Source organism: Opisthorchis viverrini (genome assembly GCF_000715545.1).
Source record: "Opisthorchis viverrini unplaced genomic scaffold opera_v5_87, whole genome shotgun sequence".
Classification (NCBI taxonomy): Eukaryota; Metazoa; Platyhelminthes; class Trematoda; order Opisthorchiida; family Opisthorchiidae; genus Opisthorchis; species Opisthorchis viverrini.
Genome location: NW_008751747.1, coordinates 374,630 through 392,024, shown reverse-complemented (window position 1 = coordinate 392,024; position 17,395 = coordinate 374,630). Strand labels below are relative to the sequence as shown.

Below are 17,395 nucleotides of genomic sequence, written 5' to 3'. Positions count from 1 at the left end.
AGCGATGTCCCAAACTTGTGACAAGTTTCGTTGACGAAGTGATTTCTGCCAACAACAAACTTTCATGGGATGGGCTTTGAGGAGCAAAGCCCTTCCAGAACGCAGTGCATGTGCCATAAAAGACATCTATCCTCCAAAATCAAACGTTAGGTGGCTCTGCTACCCGAAATAGTCATTATGTGATCACGGCTGTGAGAAATTATCATGACCCATCTACAAATTTCCAAGCAAAACTACGAGGAGCAAGAAGGGTAGGGAGAAAGCCTGTTGCTTGTGTGGGTTAGTTAGTTAATCCATGCATACCCTTCTCACGATCATCATTATTGCCAGCAACATCAGAGGGAAACACTGGTGCTTCACTACCATACAACGATGCCATTGTGTTTGAATAAAGTCCTATAATTGGAAGAAGAAGAAGAAGGATGAATGCTAGAAGGATGATGGCTAGGGTACCATAAACATCCGAGTTGCCTATGCCTCCAGCACTCAGTCAGATAATCCGGATAGAAACTGACACCAGAAATTACACTGACACCGGTTAGCCACCACATCACTCAGTGTCTCCAGCCAAGCGCTAGGAGGGTTGTGGGGCCCAATCCTGGAAATCGAACAGCTTCAACGACATCCAAAACTGTCGTAACATCCTCCATTCCCTTCTTCATATCAAATTGTGCCCACATGTAGGTTTCTGTCACTCGGAATTAGGGGCGGAAACAGTATTCAACTCGGTAGGTGGTGACTCGATATGCGTAACACATGACCCAGCCAGATTGGCTTGCAATGCTTGATGCATCCATTAAGGGAAGCACGCTCTGGTTCAGTGAAGACCCGTCTATTGATCACCTCATTGCAAATTCGCTTGTGCCAGTCGATTTCAGCTTTGGTATTCAGACATCGGTAGTCAAAGACTTGGAAGAAGCCTGATATCATCTGTCCGCAGTGGCTATGTCCCGCAGGCGCACAACAATGTAGCTGCACCGTAGTGCAACACAGGCACGGTGGGTCGCCTTTTTCACGCTAGTTGCGCTAATTGGCAAACACAAATCTGACTTTTGATATCCATGCGTTCACTTCGTCTGTTACACCAGTGTCAGAGCTAATGCAACTTCCAAGATACGTATATTGTTCCACAACCTCCAGTGTCACTTACTAGGCTCGTTTCACTGGGGCACTTTATGCACATTGCCAGGGTATTTGGCCTCCTTCACCTCTTCAGCATTCTGAACCCAACCAGGCTACTTGGTCCGCGCAAATGCTCTTTTTCACCTGAAGTCGGACAGTTCAACTAGCCATATTGTGCTCTCAACCAGAAGGAATACGCGCCCGTGCTTCGAGCAACCTTAGTATTGCTCGAGACCCAATACCTAGATGCGATAGCGGAGCATCAGTGTGAAACATCGATTTCATTCTACCGACGGTGTTGTTTATGATGATGATGGTGATGATGATGATGATGATGATGATGATGATGATGATGATGAACGCCTAGATCTAGTTGGTTGCACCATTCCACAAACGGAGCGCCAAGCGTTTCTCAAGGTTGCAGACAGTACTTTGCAGTAAGATTCAACATCAGAAGACGTGTTTTATGAAGGCCGGTTTCCGGTAGACCTGTTTCACATAGATATCCAAGAGCTTTTTAACGGCCAGATGAGATGTACTCATTTTGTGCAGCTCTGAAAAGCGCAACGAGAAGCAGCATCAAACAAGCGCGTGATCCGAATCCGCATAGGCGCTCCAGAACGAGCGACCGTCGGTAATCGACTCGAACCACTTATGCCTAATATCCATGTGGTCTATCTGTGTTGGCGGTTGGCTCGCCTGATGAGGGGCGCGCCATTTATCTAAGCGGCTGTGTTTCTTTCGGAATTCAGTCCTGTACAGTAATCTGCGGTCAGCATTTAACTACAGCGGGCGTTCGCCTTTATCCTTGAGTTTATATTCCGGTTTCAGACGACCATCCAAAATGAGCCTCAACAGCGTCAAGTCTGCCGACTTGCACATTCATATCCATGAAAACGACAATACTGTCTGAGCACTTCACCCGCTGCGACGAGGGTCTTAAGGTGACGTCAAAGCAGTCTGTGAGTATATCAGAACTACAGTTGGTCGGGGCGCGAACAGACGATGAACAGGCAGAAATTATCGGCACGTTTACCGGATGCTTTCACAAACGTCGCCAAAGAGGCCGCACAGAGGCGACTACCTGCGGTCGATCTTTCAGAAAGAGATTCTTCAGCTTGATGGTTTAGGGCAACTCCAACCCAATAAGTGCCAGCATCGGCGGCTTCTGGACCTCCCAAGGTGCGCAATCAGAAGCAAGCGGAAACTAATGGGAGCTCAGTTTAACAACCGGGCTTGGGTCTTTAATCCCCGTTTTGGAGAAACAGCACGTATTAATGGAAAGTGGGTCCAGCGCACGTGCAAGAACAGTCTGTTGTTCAGCTTGTTTTGGAGTGCGAACATCAAAGGCTGTCAGATGAGCTCAGCTTCGGGGGTTGAGAGATGCTTTCGAAGTATTTGTGGTCGTGGCGGCTGAACCAACTGGAAATATTGAAGCCAACGGCCATGGACGGCGAATGATTTCGTCACTCCTGCTGTATGTAGCAAGTGGGGTGATTCGGTTGTTGGTACCACGCGATGGACAATTTGATGTTGGATTATTTGGGGTGTGCAATTCATGGCTGCATGTGGGATGGGATACTGCGAGGGCGCCCATACTTAAATAGGTGAGCTATTAGGGTCATTGGGTTTATTTTTAAAAAGCCTAGCCGCAAGGCAGCTGCGTGACGCAAGGCTGTCGGAGCGGCCTAGATTTTTAAGGAGAAAGTTGCTACCCAGGTTCCAGCTCCCAACGTTGAGGACCAGGACACTGTTATTCAGGCTACCATTGACCAACCTTGTATGGCAAGCTCTGTCACTGTTATACGTGCACTCTCCAATGGTTTACGAAAGTGCACAAACGTGTCTTTGGGTGGCGCTTAGAGGAATGGGTATAAATATGGAAACTTGGCACGGCTTATCTAATACGGATTATTGATTCTAGTTAGCGTTACATGGGAAACAAAGATCTGTTCGCTTTGGTGAGCTGCATTTGCTGTGGATGAGTGAAGTTATTTCAGCTTTCAATATGGTGGCTGACTGAATAAGGGCTAAGTTTGCTGGTGTCGGAAATCAGATCATACTCTTGTAACATGTATATCGGATTGTGTATTTGGCTCTCTGAACACTGGTTTTCTGGTAATTGGGTGAATTCTTTGTAGGAGCCGGTGGACATTGGTTTCCTGGTATGATGAATGATTTTATAGAGAGGTGTTCAGATATCAGACCAATATTCACGTGTTTCTGTGACCCGACGGTAATTTCTGCCAACTAGGTTCTCTTGCTGGTGGGTGCATCCTTTCTTGAGTGCCTTTAACATGGTCGTGGGTTTGGGTAGTTCACATCTCATTTCGTGGATTAGCTGGATGCGTCTGTCCTGCACTGCTTCTGCTCGTTGGCAATAAAAGCACCAATTGCTTAGCTCCGACAGTGTGTTCTTAGTTTATTCAGCTGGTGTTTGACGGGTCTGAAGTGGTGTTCCAATGATATTCAAGTGAACCTATGGTTAGCGACACTCTTCGCCCTAACGTACAGCTCCAAAGTCCGCCTGAGGTTTCCAAGTGGGTCGATAAGGTATGTATGGAATTATTTCCCCTTCAAAAAGGTGCCACACGTGAGGTTGGTTTGGGTTGTTATTGCTGGGTGTGCACGTAGAAAGTGACCACCTTTGGTTTGGGTTGTTATTGCTGGGTGTGCACGTAGAAATGCAGTGACCACCTAACAGGTATCAAGGGGAGGCACTTCAGAGGGGACCGCTTTTTGGGCGAGGGAACACTGTAGTTGGTATTTCTCCTCGCCCCAATGTCCACGATACAGTTGCTTCTATTACGCAGTGGAGGGTAGACATTTGGTGTGGGAAATTGAACTATTTCCAATCAGCCATACTTAAAATCCCATAACAAATGCACAGTTGTAAAGACGTTAATAAACGCAGTGTCAATCATGCAAGATGCCTCACCTGTAGTTTGAGACATCAGCCAGTAGCCTTCACAAATTTACGGACGAAGTTACGTATGTATGTTTCTGTCACAGTTCCCTGTGATTTCATTTCGCCTGGGGGTACTTTTCCTACGAGGGCGGCTGCTGTGAGGAGGATGAATTGACTCAGAATATCCGGAATCCATGTAAAGAGTCACTCCTCGTAAAGAGTGACCAGCAACGCAATAGGGAGATAATCAAGGACTAACATTGGTGAGAATACGATGGATAGAATGCAGTAAAGGTACAGTATATCGAGTATGTTGAAACACTTATGAGCTTCGTAATACAGTTCTGTAATGCAGACAACAGCCTCGTCCTGAGTGAGCAGAGGACCAATCGTCCGTCTATGGTTCCATTCTCGAAACAGGGACCTCAGTTGTTTCAGCTGCATAACATTACCACGTGAGTCCGACAAGGCCTGTAATTCCGCTGAGATTTTATCTCTTCTTCTGTGTTTTTTCAGCGACAAGCTCTTGGACTCAACCAAACCAAAGTCACGTTTAAAACATTTATGGAATGGAAAAAACGGAAGGTAAGAAAATGTGGTTCCCTGCTTACCGTTTAAATTTATTGTTTCATCTAGCGTGCAGAGAAAATTGAGCTAGGAAGAACTGCGAAATTGAAGCGCGAGGCGGATTTCAAACTGGGTCGCACAGCCGGGGTAAGTGTAGTACATTGCGGTCCCATTCCTCTATCTTTTATGCATTTACCCTTGTGTGTCAATACCAGTTGATACGACGTCGTTATCTGGTGGAGCAATCCTCCTAAACCAGTGTTCATTCTAACAAAACCCAACACCAAGACCGAAATTTCTCTTTAGGTTTGTTTTTCGTCACTTTTGGACAGCCCTTGTTATCTTGTGGGTTTATAGATTTTTGCAAAGGATCCCGCTTTCGAAGTCTATTATTTGTGTTGTCGGGAGCAATCTTATCTTTCCTTCTCGCTTCGGTCGATGTTTCTTCGGCCGCCTAGTTTACCTCGTTGCAAGGCTTGCAGCTGGTTTGTGACTCCCAGTCGCCACTTAGCTGTGAATTCAGATTCATTATTCATTCCTTCGGTTGTCTCTGTCCTGGGCCATTCGGCTTCTGATATGAATACCATCTGGTTGCTGACTGACAATTCATCTTTCGACACAGACAAGCGAGGTGGCTCAATGGTTAGAGCGCTAATTTATTGACCGAGAGGTCCGTGGTTCGAACCAAACTTTTTCCGCTTGACTTCGGCTGTCTATTCTTGAACAGTCTGCAGTATCCCAGCCCTAGGGTTTCTTTTTGGACAGACAAGCTAAGCCAAAAGGGCGCTGGAAATTAGAACGTTGCTTCTGTCTGGTGTCCCAGGAACAAAGCTCTCTATCCAACAACTCCACTCAACTGGTTGCTATCCATCCTTCAATCACTCTTACTTCAGAGGAATTCGTTCTTCATGGGACCAATATTCCGTAGAGTCAATTCCGCTGTCTCAGATTCACTTGAGTACAGACACAGGTTGAAACAAGTCAACTCGTGGTTGATCAACCAAACGCTGACCAAAGCCGCACTGAAAATTACTCAAGGGTTAACGTACGATAACTGATGTGGGATTTCAAGACAGATATAACCAACCTACACTGTACAGTCGTGTACGATCGGCAGTCCTGGCCCCATGCATCACAAGTTTGTAGTTCTCAGTATCCTGTGTTCGTCTACCCTGATAGTTATACCCAGCGCCACTTCCTCAAGGGTTTACGTTGTAGCGCTGGTTTAATGTATGATTTAAGATCATTACACCCCTCTAGGATATGCTTTAAAGTTTGTACCGTCCAGTCCGCAAAATAATAATCGCATTGGAATTTTAATGTACCGTTCCGCCAACGATATGTTTATTACAAAACGTGTGGGCTAACATGTGCTCCATCGAATATGGCCTGTGTTTTCACTCCCATAACAGCATTTTTTCTAATTTGGCATTTGTTCGATCACTACTTTGCTTTCTCTATCCCTGGTGTCAAGGCTTATAAGAGATACTTTCATATCCCTTGATGTCTCTTAAGGGCGTGGGGGATGTAAGATTTACCCATTTGTTCTACCCATCGTACACCACTGTCTCCTCAATGTCAACTCTAGCGAAACAATAAATGTTTGTTTTCTCTCTCCACCCGCATGCTGTTCAAGGCAAAGTTTAATTCTCCTTTTCCCAGATAAGCGGTCGTGAGGTCTTCGAGTTCAATCCGAACTTGGTCAAAGAGGGCGTGGATGAAGAAGTCGGTGAAGGTGATGTCGTATTCAGTGGTGTTCGGGAGCAAGACGAGAATGAGGTAATTTGTATAACTGTCAACGTCACCAACCATGTTCCATACCTGGAGCGCTAGAGTAGTGCTTACAAATATTTCAGACTGCCTTCGAAAACGTGGGCGTCGATTCACCGGTTTACATTGCAGCTAACCCCCTCTTATAAACCGGTGTGTTTGTCATTACGTCATAAATTAATGATAAGGGATGACATTGCACACCACACTACTCGGAAAATGACGGACGAAGGAAACTAAGTTGGTCCAATCTGAAAGAAAACATTATAAATCTACTGGCTGTCTTTCAAACTGAAACCAGAAGTTGCCTTCATGCAGTACATACAGTCGAGAGAGATTCATATTCAGACGAGAGATTCAGCTTGGATTCAGGTGGGCCTCCTGTAAAATCCAAATTGGTGTGCCAGCGAGTGTATTTGGCGATCGTGCAATTTGGTTCAAGTGGAACATAAGGTTGAGAGAAACTCGAGGACCTGATGAGCCCCAACCGGCCGTGGGCTGTCGAAGAGTTTTCAGCAACCCTGTGTGTATGGTTAGTGTAATTTCCATACAGTATAAGTTTTCCATTGAAATGAAAGTATTGGGTATTTTGAATAATTGAAGAACACGTAGTCTTGGGCTGGATTTTTCAACTTCTTTGGGAGTTGGACAAGATTCTGTATTCTGGTCCGTATACTAAGAACGTCTCGTTTTTGTCTGCTAAAGCTGCATCCATCCATGTAACGCACGTACCTTTTTGTTCCTCTCCTTTTCAGTACAATGGCCCCATGCGAGAAATTGACCTGAATACATTTCTGCTCATCGAGGAGCCAGATGAAGTTGGTGCGTTGGGTTATTGTCCATTCTAAACATTAAGGTAGTGCATCTGTTCGCCTGATTTGGTGGGGAGGAATTAGTAGACAGTCCTGACTTCGTCCAGTGAAGTGTCGTCATTCAAGCTTATGGGACCTTTGTGTTTCTCGCCGCCGTGAGCCTCTCTTTATGGGTTTACAGTTTGTGTGTTTTGTTTTTACCCGTTTTGTCTCAACTGCCCATTTGTACCAGGTACCCTATTTCGCAGGATGATTATGGACTAGCCAATTCGAATCCAAGTTTGTAATCTACGTAGCCTCCGGATACCTAATGTGTGGGGCAATCTCGAGAGATAAAGCTCGGTCAGAATGACTTATATCGGTGGTGTACCTGGTGGATTCGCCCCCTAACATTGGGCGACGCCGATGGTTCTGCACACCCCATGTGGTTTGCTCTGAGCCGAATGTGCAGTCATCTGAACGCCATGTGCCCACTGGAAACTCAGAGGAATAGGACAGGAAGGTGAACAGGAAGGGATATTTTTGAAGCCACCAGTATGACTTACAGCTGCCCCATGGTTACAAATCCTGTTCAAGAACTGAACAGTAGAAACCCACGTGAGAGTTGGCCCGACGGTCCGTATCACTCGAAAGGTGCGCTTACAGCGCACATGTATGGCTAGTTAATTCTATGGATGGCTCAGTTGTTAGAGCGCAAATTTATTGAATGGAACGACCGTGGCTCGAACCCACCTATGCATCTCGACTTCTGTCTAGGCTTGGGCAACTTGTCAGTATCCTAGTCTTCGTGCTTCCTTCAGGTGGCATGGTAGCTAGGCACCGAAAGGACGTTATATCTGAATGACTCCGTCACGACGAGACTGGACCTTACCGTGGTGTGTCAGTTTGTGTACTATTTAGCTTCAGTGCGGGGTGTGAGCTATATTTCGCGACACTCGCAGAGTCGCATCCCAAATTGGTCAGTGGTTAGAGGTATGGCGAACAAAGTGCCCCGGTCTTCCAGGTTGAGAGTTGGAACATGTGTGGTGACGTGTTCCGTAAAAATGTTAATGTATCTGCATTTCCAGCCAAACACCGCTGCCTTGCGGTTAGGCTATTTAGATAACGGCTTCGGTTGAGGACCGTAATCGTCCTCCTGTCTAGGTGTGAGCGCTCTGGCAGCATCCCAGCCCACGTACAACCATGAACTGCATATATACAAATAAACGCATGCCACATCGGTTGTCTCATGATACCATCAGCCGGGTCGCCTCACTCACTGCATACAACAGGATGGGCAAGCGAAACCATGCTACTGCTGACGCCACCCTTCTTTCTCTTATTTCCCCCTCTATCCTTGTAGGCCCAGCACTTAGGACTGATGACTTCGTTCGTCCCGCAACGGTTTTACAAGCAACATATGCGTGTGATCCGACGACCACGTCCTCACCTGTCTCTAAATCAATCTTCAAGCCTCGACGCCTAGGCTATCTAGCCGCTTTCGATGTCCTCACTATGAAGCAAGCGGGACAGCAAGCTTGCACTCACACTGGACTCGCTTAGCATTGATGTGTGCTGTCTTAGAAACAAGAATTCAAGATGCAAGCACAATGGTTGAGCTAACCGGTCCATCAGTCTTTACTCGCTTCTGGCTGCGCACCTCAGGCGATCCACAGGCTGCTGCGGCGGGATGTGCAGGGGTTGGTATTGTGCTAAGTCACCGGGCGGAAGTATCCTTACTTGACTGGATACCTGTTGATAGTCGCCTCTGTGAGGTTCATCTGGCAACGTCTGTGAAGGAGTCTCACAAGCGGGAAGCTAATCGGTGTATCTTTGTCGTGTCTGCTTACTCCCCTGTTGTGTGTAAATCTGACGCCGTCGTACGCAGTTTTTACGACACCCTGAATGCCCTGTTGCGGCGAGGTAAATGTTCAGATATCGTTGTTACCGGCGATATGAATACACAAGTGGGCATGCTTAGCGCATCGGAGACTCAATTAGGTGGTCAGCACAGTATGGATTCCGTATGTACAGACAATGGTGAACGGTTGATTGAGCTGTGTGCTGACGGCGGTCTGTTTTTCTACAGTACCAACTTCTGAAATAGCTGAATTCCTTTAGCCACACGCAGTTCTCCAACGGCATGTCGGTTACGAGCTCAAATATATCACGTCACCATCAGCTACCGAGTGGGCGAGATGGCCGAAGTGGTTAGAGCGTGAATTTACTGACTGGAAGGTCTGTGGTTCGAATCCGACCTCTGCCTCTCGACTTACCCAGTCTAGGCTTGGGCAACCTGGCAGTATCCCAGCCCTCGTCCAACCTTCGGGTGGCATGGCAGCTAGGCTACAGCTGAACGATTCAGCTACCGATGGCGCGGACCAATAACTTGCTGTCGGTCGTATTGGATTCTGACCCTTCGCATTCCAGGACCACGTAAGGTGCTGAAAAGTCGTCTTGCAATCGAAAGACTAGCAGATCTGGATGTTGGACGAACTTATCAGAACAGTCTTCTGAACTCTCTTCTAAATGCTCCATAATCAGATGTGAATTCATACTGGGACGAGATCACCACTTCTGTGCACAGTGCTGGGAGTTCTGCCTGTGGCGCGGCACCACCGGGCTCACTCAGGCACTGGATATCAGACCGAACGGTGGCACTGCTCAAATCTCGGATGTCTACGCAGTCGACCGCGTTCATATCTAGATGCACCTGTTTCCGTCAAACAACAAGTTAATCGGGTACCCGGATTAATTTATTAAGCCCCGTTTGGTCACTTGGATTGCTTATGAAAGGTCCATGATGGTGGTTTGGAACGGTAGAATTTATATAGGTATGGCGATTTCTGACCCTTCCTCTCCCATTATTCTTTACTGATTCATTACCAAACATCCAACCATGGCGCATTTATCGTGAATATGGGACACTTATACCGATACTGTGCCCCTATGAGTGGCGATCCAATATCGATATATTGATGAGGATTTCCCTAAATACTAGATGATTTTAAAGCCGACATACGTTAGGGTGTCAGGCCACTTCCGGTCCGTCCTTTCGAACAATAAGGCAGCTTCGGGCCATAAGGAACTCAATCGACATTCTCGATCAAACCTTGCGCCCACTTGAACAACTTTAACAAGCTATGCCTGGATGGATTTTTGCTCACAATTGCAGCCAGTCATCTAAGGCATCAGGGCTTTGAACGCTTCTATAGTCGTGACAGTTTTTCGCACACAAACTCTCTTTCAATTTTTGTAGATTCTGGTGACTGATCGGACGCACTCAACTTCCAGTTGTCTACAAGCGTGACTATCAACCCACGCAAGCTCGTATATTCTTACTACTGAACGGTAATTGAGTAGCCAAAAACCAGTGTTAATTGCGTCGCTTCATGGACCTTTCAGCTGTAACGGTGCCTAACCACCATGCCACCAGAAGAAAGCACGAGGACCGGAATACTGTCAGGTTGCCCAAGTTCAGATAAGAAAAGTCGAGAAGTAGAGATGGGGTTCAAATACGGACCTTCCGGTCAGTAAATTCGCGCTCTAACAATTGAGTTATCTCGGCCCCTCGCTTCATGAGCTCATTGTCTGAAAGGTCTGCCTATCTATAACCCACTCCTTTTTGATATTTGTATGTAAAAATCGTCGCTTCCATAATTTCGGCTGGTTCTTCACACACGATTTTTGCGTCTCCGTCTTTCCTACTGACAGCAATAGTTGAATGCTAGTGTCCCCCCTGTCATGAGGATGTGATACGCTGTATGAAACTGGATCGTTTTAACTCAAGAACCAAATAGCCTTGTAGATCCTATATATCTTTTTTGTATCTCCTCCCATCTTCTAGGTGGCGAAGTGGAGATACTTGGTGCATGCGCTGCACCTGGTCCTAGCAATGGAATTTGCAATCAAAGTACGTGTGAAATTTGGTCGCCATGTTGTATTTGTCAGCCTGTTTCTCTAGCTCATTATTGTTTCAAGGCAGCAATTTTATATTTGTTCGTTGCGGTTCACTTGTGACTGTGGCCAGTCTAACTAATGAGTTGTTTCTGGGCCTGATGCTCAGTTTTCTTGCATTACACTAGAAATGGTATTTTCTGACTGCGGTGCAGATCAGTGTGTGCGATACGAAGCCCCATAAATTGACTTTCGTTATCATGATCATTGACAACATAACATAGATGTTGAACACTGTTGCTTCGCTGTCGTAATAGCCATAACTTATTGGAAAGCCTTATTGTGAAGAAAAGAATAAAAGTTGATGGGCAGGGGGCTTGGTTCCAGCTTACTACAGTCATTTCCGGGTGCCCACACCTACAAGCACTTATTCAGGCAATTCGGATGGAAACCTATAACAATAGCATGGTTGCAATCGATCATCAGCCACATATTGCGACGTACCCAACCGTGCACACGGATTACGCGGACCACGTGGATGGTGATTTGAATCGGTAATACTCAGACTTTTCCTCATGTCCTTCATACCCCTCTGACCATCTGACTGCTTGTGCCACCAAATCAGATACGGAAAGGGACACCCCTTTCAGCAACCAATAAATCGGAATTTGCAATACGTGACCCAACTACTGCATTTTTCGGTGCTGGATACATTCTTCGATTAAAATCCATTTCAACAACCGATCACTCGTTTTCTAAGTTCCTTGCTACAGATTCGCCGACACCAAACTAGATAAGCTGTAGGTCTGAGACAACGGTTGTCGAAAAGCTGAATGCGTTTCAGTTCCGCTGCTCGAATAAGCTACATCTCACAGCCATATAGCAAAACAACTCATACATAGTGTGATACACGTTGCTCTTGATATTCAGGAGTGGAAGATTCGTGCACGCTGCACTCGGAACAAAGATGACTTTCAAGTTGGCAAAACGCTCCACAACTTCGAGTGCCTCTCCCTGGATCGTAAGTGGCGTGTTTAGCGACTGCATATCCACGAGCATGATCTTACACTTTGTGGGTGCAGAACACATGCTGTTGGACGGGATGACTGTTTGGGTCATCCGTGGATAGCTGCGCTTTTTTTCGCTTCGAAGACAAGAACGATTTCTGCATATTTCAGATCAGCAAGTTTTTCATCATCAGCTATTTAAACACCAGGGTAATGAAGACATTCCTGCGTTCGTTTCATTATCCTATCGAAATTAAGTAAAAATGGACGGAGTGAACATCCTTATCGGACACCATTTTGTATACGGAAGCTTTTGAGGAGCTCGCCGTATACTCTCACTCACCAGAAAGTCTGGAAAAAACAAATATTATACTATATTGGTTAACTTCTGGCGTATTCCCCGCTGAGCAAGAGTTTTAAGGATAACAGATAGTTCAACTAAGCCAAATATGCCAAAATTAAGGAGTGTTTCAATATGTACAACTTTGTTCTAGCGCCTTGCAGAGCGAGAAGGTTTGGTCAACGAAGTCGTTACCAATCTGATATTCCGCCTAATGCTATCGAGTCGCCATAAGGCGGCGAAAGACATGGGACGCCAAGAGTTTCGTTACGACTGGAGTCATGCTGATCCCCTGTGCTTATTGCGATTCGGCAATTCATTGTCGGTCAGACATTACTAGTAGTGTCTCGAAAGGAGTGGTGTGGTTTATGGTTATGGAGTATTGTTCACTCGAGTTTTCGTGGAACTTTCAGCGAAGTCATGTAGAAGGATAATAATCACTAAGCTGCCATGCCGTCCGAAGGTAACACGAAAGTTGCGACACCACCAAGTTGCCCCACCCTAGATGAGACCATTCGAGAGGCTAGGTTGGATTTCGAAACGCGGATGATCTGGTCAGTGGCTTCCAGGCGTAACCACTGAGTTTTTTCGAGTTCAAGTGAATCAATATATTATGTCATGGGAGTAGCAACCAAGAACAGTCTTCAAACGGATTATGATCCAACGAAATACACTCATTTGCAAACAAATTTGGTTTTGCGAGAGACTCACCTAGAACCCAGCTGAATCTCTCGTTTGTGATGTTTCCAGGCAACTGAATGTGCTGCACCAGGTCGCCTCATGTTTCAGTCGCTACGATATTCGAGATATCGCGAAACATGTATATTCGTAATGCACCACCCATAAGGTTGCTGAAAATTCGTCGACAGTCCACGACCGGTTTCGCCCCTCTTGGGGCTCATCAGGTAGGCGCAGTCCCCGAGTTTCCGTCAACCTGAAACTAACTTGAAACCATTTAATCCAATTTTGGCCACCAATACGAATCCCGTATGCCAAATTGAGAGTTTGAGCCACCGTGCATCCGATTTGACGATACTAATCCGAATACTCAGTTGCTCTCTGGATTGTTAATGTCACCTTCAGCGTAGAAGATAACAGCCAAAAGTGTGTTCACCTATTTTTAAAATTTCAGGCTTTGTAGATTGAACCTTCGAAGAGGATTATCCTTAAGTTTGAACCAGAACCATTTGGTGCAAAACGGCTTGTATTGGCTTGACGTTAGTTGGTAGCCGGTCTTCTTACACGTACCTTTGTAAACGCTATCGTCTTCCTTAATCTTGTTTGGGTGTGTTGTGATGAAGTATTTCTTGCTGCGTCGTAATATTGAATATTTTCATCTTCCGCTCATCCGCTAGGTATGTTAGCAAGAATGCAGGAACGTCAAATTGCTATACGTCTGGTAATTGAAAAAGTACTAACGTTAACGTTCAAACGTGCCAACAATAAGTAATCCACACTTTTGTATCCAAATCTGAGAGGTTCCTATGGGTCACTCACTGGAACTTTCACACGATTCCAGCGATATCAGAAGCCTGATGATTCGATTGATCAGTATGTTCTTGCACCGCCCCATTTCATAGTTTTGGAAATCTCGCCTGTGGCGCAGCACCACCAGGTTCACTCAGGCACTGGATATCAGACCGAACGGTGGCGCTGCTTAAATCTCGGAGAAACATCTCAGCCGGCCCCGAACATAACTTGATACGACGAGTTATCAGACGTCAGGTGAAGGTGAGCGTGCAAACCGGCCGTGAGGTGTGGTGGACGCAGAAAGCCAAAAAAACCGAAGAAACTCGGAAACCTGGTAATGCCCAAAGACTGTTTAGGTTGATCGGTGCAACCGGTCCCCGGAAACCACCTTTCAGCGGAACCATCAAAGATCGGAATGGAGTGAATATCATGAATAAAAGAGAACGCCTCTCAACTGAGTCCACCGCTGACATAGAACCGTGGACGTTGTAGGTGGAACCACCTACGACATCGGAGGCTTACGACTGCATATGTTCTCTCAAGCGGCACTGAGCCTCTGTTCCGGATGACCCCCCACCCGCACTGTTCAAAGGTGGGGGTGAACTACTCAGTCAGCGCTTGTCTGATCTGCTTACTTGTATTTGGGTGAAGGAGTCTGTCCCAGACAACTTGGGAGAGTCTCTGAATGTACCAATTTTTTTTTAAAAAAAGGGACTCGTAGTGAGTGTGGTAACCACAGGGGAGTCAGCTTGACCTCGGTCGTAACGAGACTGTTGGCGTCACTCGTGCTTTGTCGCCTTACGGTGGCTTGTGAAACACTGACTCGAGAACAGCGGGATTCGTATCTGTTAGGTATTTCGTTGACCAAACCATCACAGTTCGTCAGGTGCTAGAACAACGCCATACGTATAAGCTACCCACAATTCTAGTGTTCCTGGATTTACAAGGCGTATTTGTCTCGGTTGACTGGTCTTTCCTTATTGACATGCTTGCCCACCAAGGAACGCCCCGGAAGTTCGTGGACATAATAAGCTCCTTGCATCCCAGGCACCTGGACGTGTGAGAGTGTACGGAGAGCTCTCCAAAAACTTCCGTACACCAAGGGGTGTCCGTCAGGGATGCCCACTCTCTCTACTCCTTGTCAACTTCGTGATCGATGAGATAATGAGACGAACGCTGGAAGGTCTTCGAAACGCCGGAGTTCAAATAACCTGTGAGGAAAACCTTGTCTATCTGAAGTACGCAGACGACATCGTTCCGCAAGTATTCTTGGATGAACTGACCAAAGTCATCCCGTCCTTTGGTATGCATTTTGCACCCACGAAGTGTAAGGTCATGCTTGTGGACGTGCAGTCACTGAACGCGCCACTTAAAATCCAGGGAGAGGTACTGGAAGTTGTGGAGCGTTTTACATATCTTGGAGGTCGTATTGGTTCTGACTCTACTGTGACAGATGAGGTCAATGCACGAATCTGCAAGGCCCGGGTCACGTTTGCTAATTTGAGACGTATGGCGTCAGATTGGTGTATCACTGAATCTCAAGGGATTGAACTACAGCGTGGGCTGTTCTCTGTATGGCTGCGGAACTGAAACGTCTTCAGTTTTTCGACAATCGTTGTCTCAGAACCATAGCTCGTGTTGGTTGTTGTCGGCGTATGTGTTGCGTATGCCTATCCATTGTTTTCCGAAGAGAGTGCCATTATCTGTGCCCAATTCAGAGTGACGGAAACAGAGAGACGATCAACTCTTGACAAGGCATTGGGTTGTAGAAGAAATCGCGAAACGTTTGGTAGCTGTTGGTGCTATTTGCCTTGCAGGGTGGGGATCGCGTAATGCTCACTTCGCCTGGTTGGACACGCTGCAACATATGGTTGCCAACCTAGTCAGTGGCAATCTTGTTGTCACCTTCTATTCAGATTGCCTGAACGCGTACTTAGAGGTGTACGCACTTCGGGATGATTTTAGTAGACTAGCACTTAGTCCCTTCTTCCACCTTAATTCTTCTATCCATAATAAGGCTTCCAAATAAATCATGGTTGTACGACAACGAGAGAGAGAGTGAGAGCGAAATCTCCCGACTTTGTGACTGTGTGAGAGGTAGCTTGCTATCAAATACAATAGCGCAAAGTGGAAGCGTCATGGTAGGACCGTTCTAATGCCACCGGCCATCATAGTGTCGATGGGGAAGCAGCTTTGGTTCCACACTTCCCCAGCATGGTCTTGAATGCTGTTGATAAGTGCGTAATAACGCTCTTGAAGGTCAGAGTAAGGTGTTCAGACCTGAACAAGGAAGTATTAGTGTCGGGCAATAAATAACTTCGTCAGAGCGCCGTTCCCTGTCCATAAGATCGTAAGGGTCAACTAGAAATGACCCATACATGAAGTGTGTGAAGTTAGCTAGACATTGGTTCATCACTCCAATTCTTGGTGCATAGACCAATCAATTCCTAACCTGAACAACACAGGTCACGTAGGATATCCGTGTTTCCCACTGGGCTTAGATTAAACTCGCCATTAGCCCACTCTCGAGCTTTAGTTAACGACTATTGTGTTTTGATGTGAACAACCGGTAAGAATGGTGCACCGTCACCAAGCTATATGGTCTCTGAGGGTGCAACCGCCGGCGAAGACTGAATTTTTACCCTTTTTTTACTGTAGCTCCACACCAGAATGGGTATCTGATTGACGCAGCCACTTCCTGGACTGATACTCACCCTTGTTTGAGCATTGTGCAGGTGCCTGGCAATCGTAAACTTTGGAAGTCATGTAGAATAAACCTTTATCCTGTCAGCAAGACTGATAGGATCGTCCGTTCAACTTACAACCGCCAGAACTTTTCGTTCTGTTTTTCAGATGACCTCGCCGTGGATGAGGATCTCTTTGCACAATCTGATCTAGAAGATTTGGAAAACGAATTAGAGGACTTGGCCGTCGAACCTTGATCATCCTTGTTTTCAAAGTGGTCTTTCCTATGTTTTGGTGTTGCTGAGATTTGCTACCGCCAGAATCGTCAATTGTGGCATGGCTCCAGGTCATTAGACTCTTATTCAGACACCTGATGAATTCTATCACTTGGACATTGTATGTGTTTAACTGAGAAACCAAGAGCCTGCTGCATCGTATACTTATTCTTATGAATCATATTGGGCATGAAAAACCGCACTTTCTTCTACTTCGGACATCGTTTAGATCAATCACGTGATTGTCGATTATCCATTGAAACTGTCCGAATCATCGGTTGACTGAATCGCCAGAGCGGATGAAGAGGGGATACCGTTACTAGTTTCGAACGCGTTAACTGTGACTACAAGGACTTTTTGAACGCAGAAAATTCAAAGCGATGGTTCTTCAAGAGAGTGAATGGACCGGTCACTGTCTTCCCACTAGTACCAGCGTTTGGGTAAGCGAAAAAAATAAAATGAACCATTGCAGTTGGACCATAGTAGTTCAATTTATAACCAGTCTTGGTGTTGTACCTCATCCAGATTTCGCGTGCAAATGTACGTACTCGCCATCGAGAAGA

General features: G+C 46.2%; 1 protein-coding gene across 1 annotated transcript in view; it reads left to right on the top strand.

The window, feature by feature from the left end:
• Positions 1-16,995, top strand: part of T265_05049 (hypothetical protein) — a gene marked incomplete at both ends in the record, with an annotated part of 21,591 nt that extends 4,596 nt beyond the window's left edge. The window contains 9 exons of the mRNA XM_009169960.1: positions 4,667-4,744; positions 6,260-6,376; positions 7,123-7,189; positions 8,824-9,081; positions 11,006-11,071; positions 13,192-13,307; positions 14,920-15,379; positions 15,430-15,525; positions 16,726-16,995. Coding sequence (XP_009168224.1) covers positions 4,667-4,744; positions 6,260-6,376; positions 7,123-7,189; positions 8,824-9,081; positions 11,006-11,071; positions 13,192-13,307; positions 14,920-15,379; positions 15,430-15,525; positions 16,726-16,814 — 1,347 coding nt within the window. The remainder of the gene's footprint in view (positions 1-4,666; positions 4,745-6,259; positions 6,377-7,122; positions 7,190-8,823; positions 9,082-11,005; positions 11,072-13,191; positions 13,308-14,919; positions 15,380-15,429; positions 15,526-16,725) is intronic.
• Positions 16,996-17,395: the final 400 nt, after the last annotated feature.